General features: G+C 50.6%; 1 protein-coding gene across 2 annotated transcripts in view; it reads left to right on the forward strand.

Annotated features, from left to right (window-relative positions):
- The window catches only part of B4GALT5 (beta-1,4-galactosyltransferase 5), a 40,225-nt gene extending 25,436 nt beyond the window's left edge, over positions 1–14,789 (forward strand). For both annotated transcript variants that reach the window (XM_037402467.1, XM_037402468.1), the window contains exons 2-9: positions 754–888; positions 5,230–5,343; positions 6,204–6,328; positions 7,003–7,119; positions 7,954–8,141; positions 8,379–8,501; positions 9,006–9,107; positions 11,705–14,789. In XM_037402467.1, coding sequence (XP_037258364.1) covers positions 754–888; positions 5,230–5,343; positions 6,204–6,328; positions 7,003–7,119; positions 7,954–8,141; positions 8,379–8,501; positions 9,006–9,107; positions 11,705–11,852 — 1,052 coding nt within the window. In that variant the 3' untranslated portion in view covers positions 11,853–14,789. The remainder of the gene's footprint in view (positions 1–753; positions 889–5,229; positions 5,344–6,203; positions 6,329–7,002; positions 7,120–7,953; positions 8,142–8,378; positions 8,502–9,005; positions 9,108–11,704) is intronic.
- Positions 14,790–15,438: the final 649 nt, after the last annotated feature.

Here is a 15,438-nt window from a genome sequence, read left to right on the forward strand (position 1 = left end):
CGTCCCCACGAGTGCTGCTGGGGGTGCAGGGCTGTGCTTGCTGCCATTTGCTCTGGGACCCGTGTCTGCCAGCGCCGGGTGTCAGCTTAAACTGAAACCTAAGTAGGCTCAGTCTGAGCTGTGCCAGGGCACAGGGTCAGAGGGAAAGGAATGGGGGAAGAAAGCTGGCTTTGGGGGTGGGGGGTGGGGTGGGGTGGGGGGTGGGCTGGTCCCAGGGACCCAGGGGGCTTGTGCTGCAAAATGCTGCCTGCTCTGGGACTTCCAGATTGCTGGTGGGCTCAGAGACTGGCAGTGGGATGTTTTTTGTGGTGCCCGTTGAGGCACCCTTGCCAAGCAAGTGTCAACCCTTGGTGTTGCAGTCTAGGAACAACTGCCCTTCTCCAGGCGTGCAGCTTGGTTTCCTGTTATAATGATATTTCCTAATTAAACTTCCCTACTTGGGCAGCAAAAGGTACTGGTCTTAGACTGTAACACAGCATTCAGCTTGTGTTGTCAGGTCTAGCTGGGGACGTTCCCCTTATTAATCAGCTGGGTTTCCAGACATGCCCTACGCCTCTGCTTTCCGACTCCGTGCCCTTCCCAGCTCCCGTCAGGCAACCGAGGCACGTGCGACCTGGGGATCCTCCTGGCAGGAGGGAGCTGAAACCAAGCAGAAGGCTGGGAATGGTTCCAAAAGACTCCTATTTCTCTTTCCTATAAAAGCTGATGCTTGTGGAAATATTCCTTTTTTTTTTTTTTTTTTCTTCCTTGCAGTGAACACCTACCTCTTCATGATGCAAGCCCAAGGCATCATGATTCGTGAAAACATGAGAACAATAGGAGCTCAGGTGTACGAGCAGGTGGTCCGCAGTGCCTATGCCAAGAGGAACAGCAGTGTGAATGACTCAGGTACTTCTTGAGTAATTGTCATTTTGATCAAAGATTCTGTTTCCATTGGAAATAAGAGTGGTTCAGGTCAACTCTGCTTGAAAGAATTAATGCATGCTGGTAAATGCAGGGTGGGAACTTTAATTGGTTTATTTTTTTTATTTTATATGTAAGAATATTTTATGTAACATAAAATACATATGATATAAAGAATGAATATGTATATATATGCACTATATATAAAAAATATTAATTTCTTTATAAAACATAAAAATGCTTCTGACTTGTGTAACGGGTGAAAAATCTTGAAAGGTCTCAAATGATGGAATGTGGAGCTGAGAACCTCTTTGCTTTCCAGGAATTCAGCTTGTTAGCTTCAACCAGTCTGAAGGTAAACATTGGGAATTCAGTGCAAGGATCAGGTTTCATATGTAAAAAATAACTTCCCAGGCACAAGCGCATGCAGATCCCCGGCTCCGTGCACGTGGAGGAGCCTGTGCTCATAAGCTTCACTCTTCCCATGCAAGGATGAGCAGAGATGACTTGGCTGGAGACCTGCCACAAATAATATATTGAACTTTGGGCAGAATGCAGCGAGCAGAGTCGCAGGCTCCCACTCCCAGGCTGCTCATCGTCTGTAATATAAAGCTGATAACAGGGTTATGAGTTTTGGTGTAAATCTGGTACAGCGAAGCATAAATGCACATTGGCTGTGTGTAAGGCAGGGTGAGGCATCATCGCCTTTGGGCTGCTGTGACACCAAGCGGGTACCTCCCCTGCTGACATGTCACCAGTGCCCCATGCTGGTGGGGCTGGCATCAGGCTGCAGCAGTGCCAGGGAGCTGAGCTCAGCTCCTCTGCTGCGAGGGCTCAGTGGCAGGGGCTGGCAGGGTTTCACGGGGCAAGATTATTTTCTTATTAACAAGAAATAGAAGCAGTGTCCTTGCTGGCCAGCCTGCTGGGGAGCTGAGCGGGGTGGCTGACAGTTTAGCTGTACTCTGGCTGGGGATGGGGGGTGGTGTGGTGGTGGTGGTGGAATTACGAACTTGTGCAAGGGATTGACATGCTGGGACTCCTCCGAAGGCAGCCGGGGCTGCCACCATGGGCTATTTTTGAGGCTGGAAACATGGAGCAGAGCAGACGCAGGGTGAGGAAGTGACTGATCCCCTGAGGGGAGGAGGGTTTGGTGCTCCCGCTGCTGCTTGTGGTGATGAGAGCCTCAGCCCTGCTGCTGTCCTGGCCCTCAGGGCTCAGAGCCCTGCAGAAGCCTGCTGTGTGCTCCTGCTGCCTGCAGCAGGCAGGGGGATGGTTACCACATTAGCGCAGCAATACTGGTGGTGCCATTAATGAAGTAACTGTCCTTGCTTGGACCTCACATCTGTCCCAGATCTGCAGGCACGGGCAGATGCCCCTCCTGCCCTGAGAGTTCCGGCTGCAAGGAGAGTTTAATGTACACAAGTGCTGTGCACCATTCTTGGGCGGCCTTCCCTGGCAGGCAGGTCAGAGCACATGCATGACGGATGGTGGTGACATCTGGAAGGCACGTGGCACTGTGGCCACAAGGATTATGTTAACACTGGGATCAGTATCTTGCCTCCCTGACTCTAGGTTTGGGTGCCTCGGTGGGATCTGGGTGGGCAGCACTGCCTGGTTAGCGCATCCTCCCCACGCCGCTGCGGGCAGCGTGACAGTGACGGCCAGGAGAGCGAGCCCACCTGGTGCGGTGGTGGGGATGGACCCAGCAAAGGCCTTGGCCATCTCAGCAGCTCCCCAGGCTCTCCTGCCTCCATCCTGCCCTGCAGGCAGCAGTGGATGTCACATCTCTCCCTGTGCCCCCTCCCCATCCCTGCACTCCCTCCCCTTTTGCTGGGCGAGGCATGTGGAGCAGGGTCGGGGATGCTGCTTCTGGGTGTGAGCTCCACAGGTCACAAACCAGTTTGGGCAGTAGAAGACCCTGTGACCCCTCTCTGGTTGTCCCTGCTCCAGCTGCATGGGAGTACTGGGAGGTAGGAGGCTGCCGATGCTTTCTGAGCTGCAACCTCTCCCGCACATCATTTGTGTTCCAGCAAGGGGCTGGGCAGGGGGGAGCAGTTCTTTGTGCAGTGCTGCCTCATGTTTGTGTCCTCCTGGGGCTTTAATTTTGGGGCAGATTCCTTAAAGATGCGATGTCCCACCCTGAATGACGAGGTGCCCAAGCACAGAGTGGTCTGCTGCGAGCACAGTGTGCTTGTCCCCATCCAGCTGCACTTACTCTTTGCCCTTAGCTGTTTTCCTCTTGTGTTAAAATGGGGAAGTAATTTATCTTTTTCTGCATTTGCTAATAGATGCAATAATAGGTTTCCTGTTCGGTAAGTCAAAAAGGGTCCCTTCTGTGCTTCTGCAAGCAAAGAAGGTGGCCCTTTATGCGAAAGAAGGGAGCTGAGCTTCACCATGTGTTGTCAGCTGGACCAAATATTGAGAGTGTACTTTGGTGATAGGAGTCTAATGGGAATTTGGTTATTAAAATTTAGAACAGCATCAAGCATTCAAAACAGTATCTATCATACTTGGAAAGCTCTTAGGTTCTGTTTACAAGTCCATCTTGAGTCTGAGAGAGTTTGGGTGCCACTTCTTTGCGTGGATAAACAGTATTCATGTTGTGATGGTAGATACTAGCACAATAAAGCAAGCTGAAATATCAGTCCAGCAATTACTTGCCCCAGTTAATTGAAATGAAAGATTTTGACCTTGCAGGTAAAGACAACCTTCCCTGCTTTGCTTTAAAAAGATTAACTTGTCACTAGATTATTTTTCCCAGATACATCATGAATGTGGTTATTAGATGCAGCCTTTCTGCTGCAGAGAATATACTGTGCTTAAGCAATTACTTAAATGTCCCTATCCTTAAATATGACTTACATTCTTAACTCTTAATCTTAGCAGATTCATTTACTTCACTACACTGTAATTCTAGGTTTATTAAATTGCTCTCAGGATAAAATGTGTGAAGCCCTTTTGCTATCAGTATGTTCTTGATACTAAATGTATGCTTAATTTGAAAGGTTATAGCTGCTGGTTTAAAAAAATGTGTGAATCTCACACTGGGTTCAGTCAAATAACTTAAAAATCTGGCTCCCTACTGTAACATCAAGTTTGCTGATGGATCACTTGCCAACCCTTGTGTCCAAGGCTTAGCAGAGCTGCTTGGACAGCTCTCGGGGGGGGTGGCAGGAGGGATCCTAGACCTCCTTTTTGTCTCTGGGTGCCTGAACACCAGCTGGTTTGTACTGTGCTCATGAGAAACCAGGGCTGCTCTTGCTCTGAATCGGCATGGTGAATGTCAGCCCCAAGGCGTGCTTCTGCAGATGCCTCTGCATGGGAAGGCAACTAGAAAGGATGAGACCACCTTGTCCTGGTAGGTCCGAGGGCTGCCTGTGATGGGACTGGGTGGCTCAGCACTAAATGGCTGCTTTCCAGGACCACTGTGAGGTGTCAGGTTGGTGCTGTGGGACCAAAAGGCCAACATCAGATCAGAGAAAGTACATCCTCCTGTAACAGCTGATGCTTTACCACAGACAGGGAACTTTTTCTAGTGCCTAAAATGAAGGTTATGCTTGGCTAAAGAAGCCTTATGCAAAGCTGGTGACTTTGCTGTAGAAAGCAGAAGTTCATGGTTATGTAAAAACCTTCTTAAAACATCTCCAGGTGTAGCAGGCTGGAGGGAGTTTGCCTGGGAGGTACAAGGATGCAGGGGGTTGGGGGGGGCTTGAAAAATGTGCTGTGCTGGGCACTGCCACAGCTGTTGGGGCACGGGGGCTCCTCTGCTTTTGCACGGTGTAAAGCAGAGGAAAGGCCAGGTGTAACGTGATCATTTTTATTGATCCTTTGAGGAGGATGCAAGGCAGGATTTTCCTGCGCAGACTGCTGCACTGACAGTCCTTGCTGGCATCAGGACCTGCCTGGGGACTTCCCTCTCCGAGCCTGTTGGGAAAGGACCCGCTGGAGGGGCAAGTCTCCTCCTGCTGTGCCGTGGTCCTTCTTCCAAGTGCCATGTGCTCCTTCACTTTGAGCTGTTTGTGGTACCTAAAGGTGACACTCAAAATTCTTCCTCTGGCCAGAAAATGTGAAGGTTTCTTTGGTGTGGCATTGTGTAAGGCCACAGGGGCTTCTGCAGCCACCAGCCCCAGGGTGGGGATGAGCCCATAGCTGGGCTGCAAGTCTAGAGCTGGTGTTGTGGGGGGACACTCACATGCCACTGGGGACATCCTTAGCCATGGGTGGCTTTGGAGTCTGCTCACAGTGGCACAGGGAGGTGGCTGAAAATAAAAAAGACCTGCAGCTCAAGTGTGCACTCTTTTTTTTTTCTTTTTTCTCATTCCTCAGATTATCCTCTTGATCTGAACCACAACGACACCTTTCTGCAAGCCACAACATTTCTTCCTGAAGACTTTACCTACTTCCCCAACCTCACCTGCCCTGAGAGGCTCCCTTCTATGAGTGAGTAGCATCCTGACAGCCCTGTGCCCTTGTCCTGTTCCCTGTGGCTTTGGAGGGCACATCGTGGCGTTCCCTGGCTCGCCAACGTTGCACCTTTCCCTGCCGGGTACCTGGGGGTGAATGGGAGCGCTGTTTGGAGCCTGGTCCCCTCCTGGGAAATCATTGTTTACCCACTCACACAAATTAATCCCTGCTATGTCGGAGGCACGTCTCCCCGCCGAAGCAGGAACCCATTGCTTGGCAGACGCAAACAAAAGAGGGATTGTGTGCTGGGAGCTGGTGAAAAGGCTCGGCCAGCTCTTTTCCAGGGGCAGTGGCAGCGGGGTGGCTCCTTTGCCCTGTGGCAGTGCTACTGGTCCCAGCCTGAGCTGTGCCCGGTACAGCTGGGCAGGGACTGGTGCAGGAGACAGGCTGGTGGTGGACCCCCAGAAGGGAGCCACAGCCAGGAGAAATGCTTCCAGCAAAGTGATATTGCAGTGGAAAACTGGGCTTTTGCAGGTAAATTTTTCCTGAAAGGGGGAGACTGCTCTCTGCCGAGGTGAGGGGTGTTGCATCTGCTGGAAACCTGTATGGAGGAGTAGAGGGGTGCCATGGCCAGTGTGGGTCTCTAATGGAGCGCATCCATCGGCCACAAAGGCTAAACAGCCCAGCTGCCAAGGAGATGGAGGTGTTACAAGTCGTGCCAGCAGCATTTCCTAATCATTTTTGTTGGTGCTTGGGGAAAAGAAGAGGCTGCCTGCATTCAGTGCCGGGGATAGAGGGCAGGGATGCAGCGAAGTGCTGCCCTGAGCAGGCACTGAGCCACCTCAGGACCACAGCAGTTCCTGACCCCCTCCTGCTTCTCCCTGCTGTCTCTGCAGAGGGCCTCATTGATGTAAATATGAGCGAGATCACGATGGAGGATATCCACCAGTTCTTCTCAAAAGACCCTTCTATCAAGCTGGGAGGCCACTGGAAGCCGAGCGACTGCCTGCCTCGCTGGAAGGTAACTGGGGTGCTGGGCAGCCCCATGTCCCTGCTGAGCACGGGGGGTGTGGAGGGTCCCAGGGGGGTGCTGGGAAGACAGGAATGTCTCTCATGTGCTACAGCTTCAGAGTAATGAATATAAGGATCTGAAGTGTGGGGCTGCAGTGCCTGAGGAAGAAATGCTGAGCTCAGAGGCTGCTTTAGTGCTGCGTGAGTCAGCTCTGGATTTCTGCACGGACTGCTGAGGGGTCGGGCAGCAAGCTTGCCTGCCTGCTTCCCTGCTGGCCTGTCCGGGGTAGGATTTGATGTAGAGAGGCAAGGTGGCAGTGCTGGGACTCCTGTTTCCAGCGGGCGGTGGCTTTAGGCCAGCATGATAGCAGGACCTGGCCCCGCTCCTGCTGTGCCTGGCACCGGGCAGAGGCAGTGGGGTGGGCAGCGGGTCTCCCTCCCAGTCAAGGTCACATGGAATTTCCCCAAAGCAACAATTCCCCAAGAGGTGAATAACAAATCCATGTTGTGGGGGTTGGATGGGTTTCAGGCTGCTCAGCCCTACTTGGGAGAGCTGAGACACCATGTTTAGTGCTGCTCCTCCGACAACACCATACCAGCCGGCCCCGCTCCCCAGCCCAGGGGTCAGTCAGCAGCAGGAGCCACTGGTGCAGTACAGTAAGAGCTGTGTCCTCTCCCCATCAGGTGGCAATCCTGATCCCATTCCGCAATCGATACGAGCATCTTCCTGTCCTCTTCAGACACCTTATTCCCATGCTGCAGCGACAACGTTTACAGTTCGCCTTCTACGTTGTGGAACAAGTGAGTGAGCCCTGGGGTGGTCTGGGCAGCAGCCACAGGGGCATGGATGTGCTGCGCTAAAAATGCATCTGCTAAAGCTGCAAGTGTAGCTCTGTGCCATGTCCCAAGGAGCTTACCTGCCAGATCACATCATTTGACCTGTGGCAGGTTTAGGGTTCATGTTGCAATGTGTAAGTTGTCCCATTCTGCCTAGAAGTGGCACAGCTAAGAGGGGTGCCCAAAAATCACTGGTTTTATCTGAAAATGAAGTAGATTCAGGGTGGTGTGGTTGGTTTTTTTTAAGTCCTGTATTGGAGGAGGTATTTCTAAAAAAAAAAAAAAAAAAAAGACAACTTTGAACCTAGTATTTGTAGTTTAACTAATGGTGCGTTATTTTTGTGGGTTTGTACATCTGTTCTGGGGAGCATCCCCTAGGCACAGGGTGGCCTGACCAGAGTCAGACATTTCTTGTCTGGGCAGTATCTAGAAGACTTTTATAAATGTTAAACCTAAGATTCTCATTTGGTATACACATGGCTTCATCCACTCAGTAAATGTACTTTCATATTTAGCTCTATCTTAAAAAAATTGATGAAAACTGGGTAGTGGGGTGGGTTTTTTTTTTTCCAAGTGTCTGAGTAAATAAGACTTTAGCATCTTTATTTTTGCTCCTGCACAGTAAAGTGAATATTTAAGTCTTGGTTGATCTCACCAGTCTGTCCCAATACATCGTTTCCTTTTGCGGTACCTTGGTGGGAGCTGGTTGCCCTCCAGTTTTCTAGACAAGACAGAGAAAGTACACGCGGACATGAACTGCGCGGGACTCCCCTTGAGAAGGAACTTTCTCCCTCCTAGGCTGGAAACCACCCCTTTAACCGTGCCATGCTCTTCAATGTTGGCTTTCGGGAAGCAATGAAGGACTTGGACTGGGACTGTCTCATCTTCCACGATGTGGACCACATACCAGAAAATGACCGTAACTATTATGGGTGTGGACAGATGCCGAGGCACTTTGCAGCCAAGCTGGATAAGTACATGTATCTGTAAGCACTGTTCTTCCTCCCCACTACCATAGTAGCTAAGGAGCCAGTGTCAGATGTATTTTTTTTTTTTTTTTAAAAAGGAGGAAGATGAATTTCAGTTTGCTTCTCAGGCTTTGTGCAAAGTGAACATGGGAGGGGAATAGAAGAAGGCATCCTCCCAGCTTGGGCTTTCCCCGTTGCAGGCAGGAGAGCTGCAGTGCTGGTGGGCTCTGCCCTAACCCCTTCTCTCCCGCTTAGGCTCCCTTACAAGGAGTTCTTCGGTGGGGTGAGCGGCCTGACTGTCGAGCAGTTTCAGAAGATCAATGGTTTCGCTAACGCCTTCTGGGGCTGGGGCGGCGAAGACGATGACCTCTGGAACAGGTATGGGCTTGGCTCAGCTGGCGCCCCTGGGCTCACTGCTGGTGGTGGTTCTGTGTGCCGGGCTTTGCACATGCTGCGGCACGAAGCGTTGTCACTGTGGCAGTCGGCGCTGGGCTTGCTGCGCCTGCTTCACCGTGGCTAGGGACCAGCCAGCCTGGCTGCGGTGGCTTGGTGGGAACAGGGGCTGCTCCAGCCCGTGCAGGCACTAGATGGGAAACTCAGAGTAGTGCTGGCTGGGGGAGTTGTTGGCCCTGTGTGCGGTTATCTCACGCTGCTGAGCTCAAACTGATCTCGGCTGAGCTGAAGCCTTGAGGTGCCGAGTGTCGTGTGGCTTGCCTGGAGCCTGGGCTGGAGTGAGGAGGTTTGTGTGGCTTATCTGCTGGGTGGAAAGGCAGAGCTGCTGTCGGAGCCGCAAGCGCGCTGACTGTGCAGCCCTGGCAAGTGCTGACAGCACAGCAAATGCAACGACGGATTTTTACTTTATTTCTCCCCTTTCTAATGCAGGGTGCAGTATGCAGGTTACTCGGTGACTCGACCAGAAGGAGACACAGGGAAATACAAATCAATTCCTCACCATCATCGGGGAGAAGTCCAGTTCCTGGGAAGGCAAGTAGTTTAATTTTAATATCTTGTGGGGTTTTTTTAAGAATTCCAAAGCCCTTCACAAAGAGTCTACCAAGTACAAGGCTCCCTGCAGCTGTTTGGGGGCAGTAACAGCCTCAACTCCTGAAGGAAACCAACTGTGGAGAGATGGAGGTAGAGCACTGTCGGGATTCCTTCATCCCTGTGTTTTATATCCCGCATCCCTGCAACAAGGGGTCCTCACTTTGTGGCTTTAGCTGCTTGGGTGCCATCCAGAAGAGGGAGTTGTCAGCATGGCACGCTGTGGGCCTGTCCTGTATCTCCAGCGGGATGTTCCCAAAGGGGTGGCTAATGCCAGAAGTCAGAGAAGCTTACGTGTTCCTAGGAGAGCCTGACCCAAGTGTTGAAGGAGGAACTGGTCATCCCGCAGAAGGCAGAGAGCAGGGGCTCTCTCTGTATGTGGCTGCTAAAGCATCAGGTGTCCCTGAGAACACTGACAAGGTCCAGTAGCAACACCCTGGCTTTGTGCCGCAAAGGCAGTTGCTGTCACAGCAGCGATGTCCTCCTGCGGTGGAGTTCTTCAGCAGTGGATGGTGTTCAGGGTTTGGAGTCGGAGGGTAGCACTGACACCGATTTCATCCCGTGATGGTGTGTGCAGACAGGGAGATGGCAGCAGCTCCAGCACACTTCCACTGCAGTGCTGAGACGGAGCAGCTCGCTCCTTCCCATTCTTCTGTTCCTGCCTCTTGGCCCCAAACTGGGCTGAGTGTACAGAGCCCCTGAACTCAGGGTTTGCTCTCTTGCGAGACTTCGGACATCCATCAGGGGCACTGACTGTCCCCTGCATCTAAGGAGCCTGCGTACTACGTGAACGTTTTGTCTTTTTCTCTCAAAAAGCTGAAATCTTGGAGCTTTCCAGGACATCTCTGACCCCTTTGTCCAGGAGCCAGGGTTGTTTCAGAAGGTACAAGAACTGGTTGAATGACTGCGTTTGCCTAGGGACCTGGGTGGAACTCGAGTCTTCTGAAAACTGTGCAACAAAAATGAGAGAAATACCTTTTTCACAAACAACTGCAGGAATTAACACTTACAAGTGATGAGCTGCTGGACCATGCAAGCTCTGTTCTGTGCAGGGGCTCCTGGCTGCTGCTGCAGAAGAGGCAGCAAGGAGGGTTTTTATGTTGCAGACACCATGTCAGCTATCTGTGGGTCTCTTTACAGAAGACTCATTTTTTGGGGAGTTTCCATTTGAGGTTGTCATCTTTAGCCCTAGTTTCCATTTCTCTTTCAGGCAGAACGCAGCCACTAAGAGATACTTACCTTGTTCCACTCTTGAAAAAGAGAAGTTGGTTTGGCTTAAAGCCGTATTTAGTCAAACCCTTGAGGCATGGAAGGCTGGCAGTGCAGTGGGATTGAGCTCTTGTTCCTGATGCTTCCCTGGTCTCCTGTTGGCCCCAGCCAGCCAGGAGCCCGAGTTCAATGTCAGCAGGAGCTGTGGGAGGGGGATCTGTGGTGAAGGGTGGTGGTGGGTAAGGCAGTGGTGGCCCTGGTGAGGCTGGCGCCGGTGCTGCTAGTGCTCCTGCCTCTGCTGCTGCATCCGGAGCTCGACGCCCAGCCTAGGCAAGGCTTAGCAATAGATACCCTCTTGTGTCCTGCACGGAAACCTCAATTTCCTTCTCCTCTGTACTCACCCACAGGCAAGTACTAACTGCTGCCATCTGAAAGCCCTGCTGCTTCTCCCACCCGAGCAGGGGGACCCAACACTTCTCGCTGTGGAGAAGGAAAGTGTTCATCAAGACACTTAAGTGTCCTGCCCATGTCCTGATGCTGTGACTTTGAAACGAGCTTTAGCACTTCCCTCTTTGCTCTCACCCAGCATCTTCCTCTTCCTCCTGGCACATCCCTTCCCTGGTGCTTTTTTCTGTCCCCAGGTCTCAGCCCAGCTCCCACTTGTCCTGGTGCTGCCAGGCCCCCAGCACTGTGGTGCAGAAAGTCAGTGTCATGTCCTGATGAAATGTTTCTGCTTATTTTGTTTTTTGCCCGTCTCACCCTCAGCCTGTACATCTCATCATCTTGCCCCTAAATATGGTTGAGGTGGGTAGTTTTTATGCACCAGCTGCAGTTTCCTTCCCCAAACCATCATTTTTCTAGTTTTACTTCCTTGTCCCCCATCCCTTAGACTAAAACAATTCAGTTCTGCTCTTGTTTGTGGCCTAGGTTGTCAAAAATGGACAGGACCACATCACCCATTACTGGTTTTCTCTGGAATGCTTTGTCTGGTGAGGGCTTGGCAGGAGGCCCCCATGCTCATCCACCTCCTGGGAATGGGACCCCCAGGCTCTGGGCAGGAGTGACAGGCTGTTCTGACAGCTGAGTGCTTGCTGGTGGCACAGGGAGCATTTTACTCTTCATCCAGTGATGGACTGTAGTTTTCAAAGTTTGTGGTGTTTACCAGTATAGAAAGTGTGATTGTTCCCTTTATTAAGGGCTCAGAAGTGTGTTGGGTTGTACCTGCTGCTGGGACTGGCTGTTTTAAGGGTGTTTTAGTAGCGTTGGGAGAACTTTGCAGGGCTCTGTAGGATCCAGGGAAGTGACTCTGGCCTCTGGTTCTCATTCCACAGGTATGCCTTGCTGAGGAAGTCGAGAGAAAGGCAAGCCCTGGACGGCCTCAATAACTTGAACTACTTTCCAAACGTCACGTATGACGCCTTGTATAAGAACATCACTGTTAACCTGACACCGGAGCTGGCTCTGGTGCCTGAATATTAAGAGGAGAAAATAACTTTGCTCTGCCCTTCACCAAGAAAGCACCACACTAGACTTTCTTTTCCAAGGGTTATCAAGGACAAGCAACACTTTGTCTAATGAAGGATCACAGTATTTTGGAGAATAAGGCTGAAAGTGCACGCACAAATTGCCCTAGCTGTACCAATCCAGCCCGATACTTGTGCAGCGAGCTCAGCAGTCTCTTTCTTTTTTCTGCCACTTGCTTTCTGGGTTTCAGGACAACTGTTTGACCTGCTGCTCTCGACTCCACATTCCTCCTCCAGCAATCTTCGGCACTGGGACTCGCCTCGGACGTGCTTTCTCCTCCAGGAAGCAGCTCAGCTGAGGGACTCTGGCTTCTCGATGGCGAACGTCGGGAGTGATTCAGTCGGTAACTGCCCTGGTGGGAGATCAAGCGACTTCTAATACCGTTCTTCTATGTCTGTGCAGTTTTTTAAATGACCTGCTTGAAGTATATACAACAGAATCGCTTCTTAAAGAAGTGTAAGTGTAAATATGCTGTGTAAATTGCCCCTTTTTTCCTCCTATGGCTCAAATCCAAGCTAGAGGTTTACATACAGTCACTCATTTTAGTCCTGAATTCTGTAAACACTTGTGTGTGCATCACTGTACTTGTGCAAGGTGTTCCCTTTTAAGCCAGTGAGACTGCTTGCATGATTTAAGCTGTGCATATGCAGAAATGTTTGTGGGACAGGGCCCTAAACTTGCCAGTGTAGCGGATGAAATACAGCCATGTCATTGCTCATTCCAGAAACCACAGGGGTGGCTTTTTCCAGGGAGAGTGAGGAGATGGGAATATTTATGACAAAACTCCCCTTTCTGTCACTCTTGCAACACGATGTGCAAATGAATCCAGAAGCCATATGGGATAAAATCCTTTGCCTGTTGCTCTCTATCCCAGTGGTGGTAAGCATGAGCATGGCAGGTTGCTCAAGAGCTCACATCCCCGCTGCTGCGGGAAGCGCAGCCCCTGGGCGCCATCCTCGGAATGGGGCGGCTGACCCCCCACGGAGCCCTCCCCGCACCAGCAGCACCCTGCCATCACTCCCGTAACGTGAAGGTACAGTTTGGGAGGTTGTTCCTGTGTAAATCCAGCAGCACACTGGTGCTGTCAGAGCCAGGCAGTGCCTGTGGTTATCACCGTCGGCACCTGGTGGCCCTTGCGCAGGCGCAGCTGGTGGGGTAGGTTGTGGGAGGTTAGCGAGAGAAATGAAGGACGCACGTATCAAGCTCATGAAAACATGAGGACCAGGAACCAGAGAGCTTGGTCCGACACCCCATCCAGCCACCCAAACTGGAGTGCCCGCTCCCTTCTCCCGTGGGCCGCCCCCTCCTTCCCCGCAGCCGCGGTGGGCAGGCTGGGCTCCGGGCTCTCCCCACCGCTGCCCCTTGGTCCGGTCCTTTACACAGCACTGACACCGTCACTTCTACTGGGCCTCTGACTTAAAAGTAAATATATTGGGGGTTGCTTTTTAATTTGTATTTCTACGTAACAATGGTGTGTACGTAACCTCCAATGTACTTTAACTTTCTCTTTATTGCATTGTTTGCCTTCAATTTCCTTATCTCCTCATGGTTTACATTGTTTTCTTGGTTCTGTGGACGTATGATCCCCATATGCATCTGTTGTGGGTGTGACTGCCCAGGGCATTCCTAACCTGTGTCCAGAAAATGTTAGTTTAGAAAACACGAGTTCTTGTGTAGATCTTATCGGCCCGTATGAGAGGACAGCAAGCCTGCCCTTGAAAAGCGCTGATAAGTTTGTAACTTAGGTTTTAAAGTCTTTGAACTTACATGTGCTTTAAGCTCACTTCCCAAGGGGATTCAACCTGGCTATTTATAGGCAGAGGTGAGGACTTGCTTTTTATGGCGCATATAGCAATAAAGACTTTTGCTTCTGAATCTCGATGTCTAATTCACGTGGACCCTTTCCAGATGCTGAACCCGTGTTGCCCTACCCCGCTTTTCTTTCATCTTGAGACCTTGCTAGAAATCTCTTTGTTTAATGGTGCTTCAAACAAGGAATGTATTTCAACTAGTCCAAGTCCACTACCCCAGGAATCATGCATGTGTGTGTGAGTAGGTGTTAAACTACCTTAGTCGGGATCCTCAGCCTTTGATGTGTACCTGAGACCCATCGCACCTTGTGTTGAACAAAAAGCCGTTACCTCTGCTCAGAAATGCACTCTATGGTTGGCACAAAAGGGTCCACCCCCTGCCCCAGCAGCATCCTTCTTCATAGTTCCTTTGTTCTAATCACGTTGATTTTTCTCCACCCCCTTCCCCCCTTTTTAAGATGTGGAATATCTGAAAATGTGCACTGTTAATCTTATCAGCTATGTCAAATCCTGTATAGTAAATGTAACTGTTAAAAACATACTGTCAAGCGCATGTGCTGTTATGGTGTAAAAATTCTCATATTAAGGAGAACTTGTACATATTCTGGCAGCTGAGATTCAACAAGGCCACTCACCCCTTCCATGTCAACACCGTTGGTCAGCCCTGCTGGAGGGCAGGTCCTGTTCAATGCTGACATCTTTTTTTTTTAATTTTTTTTTAAATGAGCCATGTGGATTTTATTTGAAAAACTATTTATTGACAGTTAATTATCTATAAAGCTCTGCTTCTCTAAGGGAGGTACCGTCTGAGCAACAGCCACGCACTTCGGGTCGCTCACCATCAGAAGTGGCTTTAAACTCTAAAGTAGTTTCCATCATCATGGCTTTTGAGCTTACTGTTACGTTTTTAAGAGGTGCCAGGGGGACGTTTTTGCACTGAAGACTAGTGTTTTAAAACACACACACACTTCTCAGCAAAGCAATCCTTTGTGTCATTACATTTATTTACCCATGTGTTTGTACATTTTTGTATTTGTTAATTTATGAATGATTTTTTCAGTAAAAAATACATATTCAAGAACAAAGTTTGCAGTCTTTGCTTTTTTTTATAGGGAGTTGGGGTGTGCTTTTTGTTTGAAGGAGGTGAGATCTGTAAGCCCGGAGTGGTAAGTGCTTATGGCAGTTTGAGTGGAGAAGGGTAAGTCCTGGATGCTAAAAATGGTTAGAATTTTTATGGTTAGAAATCTGTCATTAGGACTGGACAGAAGTAAACTGAGTGCAGGATGGGGATGCTCCCCAAGCTCGTACCACACTGTACATGCTACAGCCTTTTCTCCAAGCATCTGCTTCAGTGTAGTACTGATGGAGGGGCTGGCTGCTGTAGAGAGGGTGCATTTGGGAAGGTACATGGCTGTAGGTGGTGCAGGGCTTGGAGCTGTTGGTGGGGAGGGCTGGTGATTAGATTTTTTGATCAACAAACCCAGGCAGATAGACAAGCGTCCTTGGAGCAGCTTTAAAATATCTTTCTCCTGCTCTGCAGTGTACAGGCATGCTAGAATAAATAGCTGGCAGCCCTGGGTTGTTCCAGGCCTTGCCTTTATTTAGCTCTCTGTCTTCTGGGAAGCTTCCTCCCACCCACGGCGCTTGGCTGGAGCCTGCGGGGTGACAGGCTCCTTCCAGCCACTGCACCCGCCTGGGAATGGCAGCCTTGCCTCCCCCTACACTTGCAG

The sequence above is a fragment of the Falco rusticolus genome, chromosome 10, assembly GCF_015220075.1.
Source record: "Falco rusticolus isolate bFalRus1 chromosome 10, bFalRus1.pri, whole genome shotgun sequence".
NCBI lineage: Eukaryota > Metazoa > Chordata > Aves > Falconiformes > Falconidae > Falco > Falco rusticolus.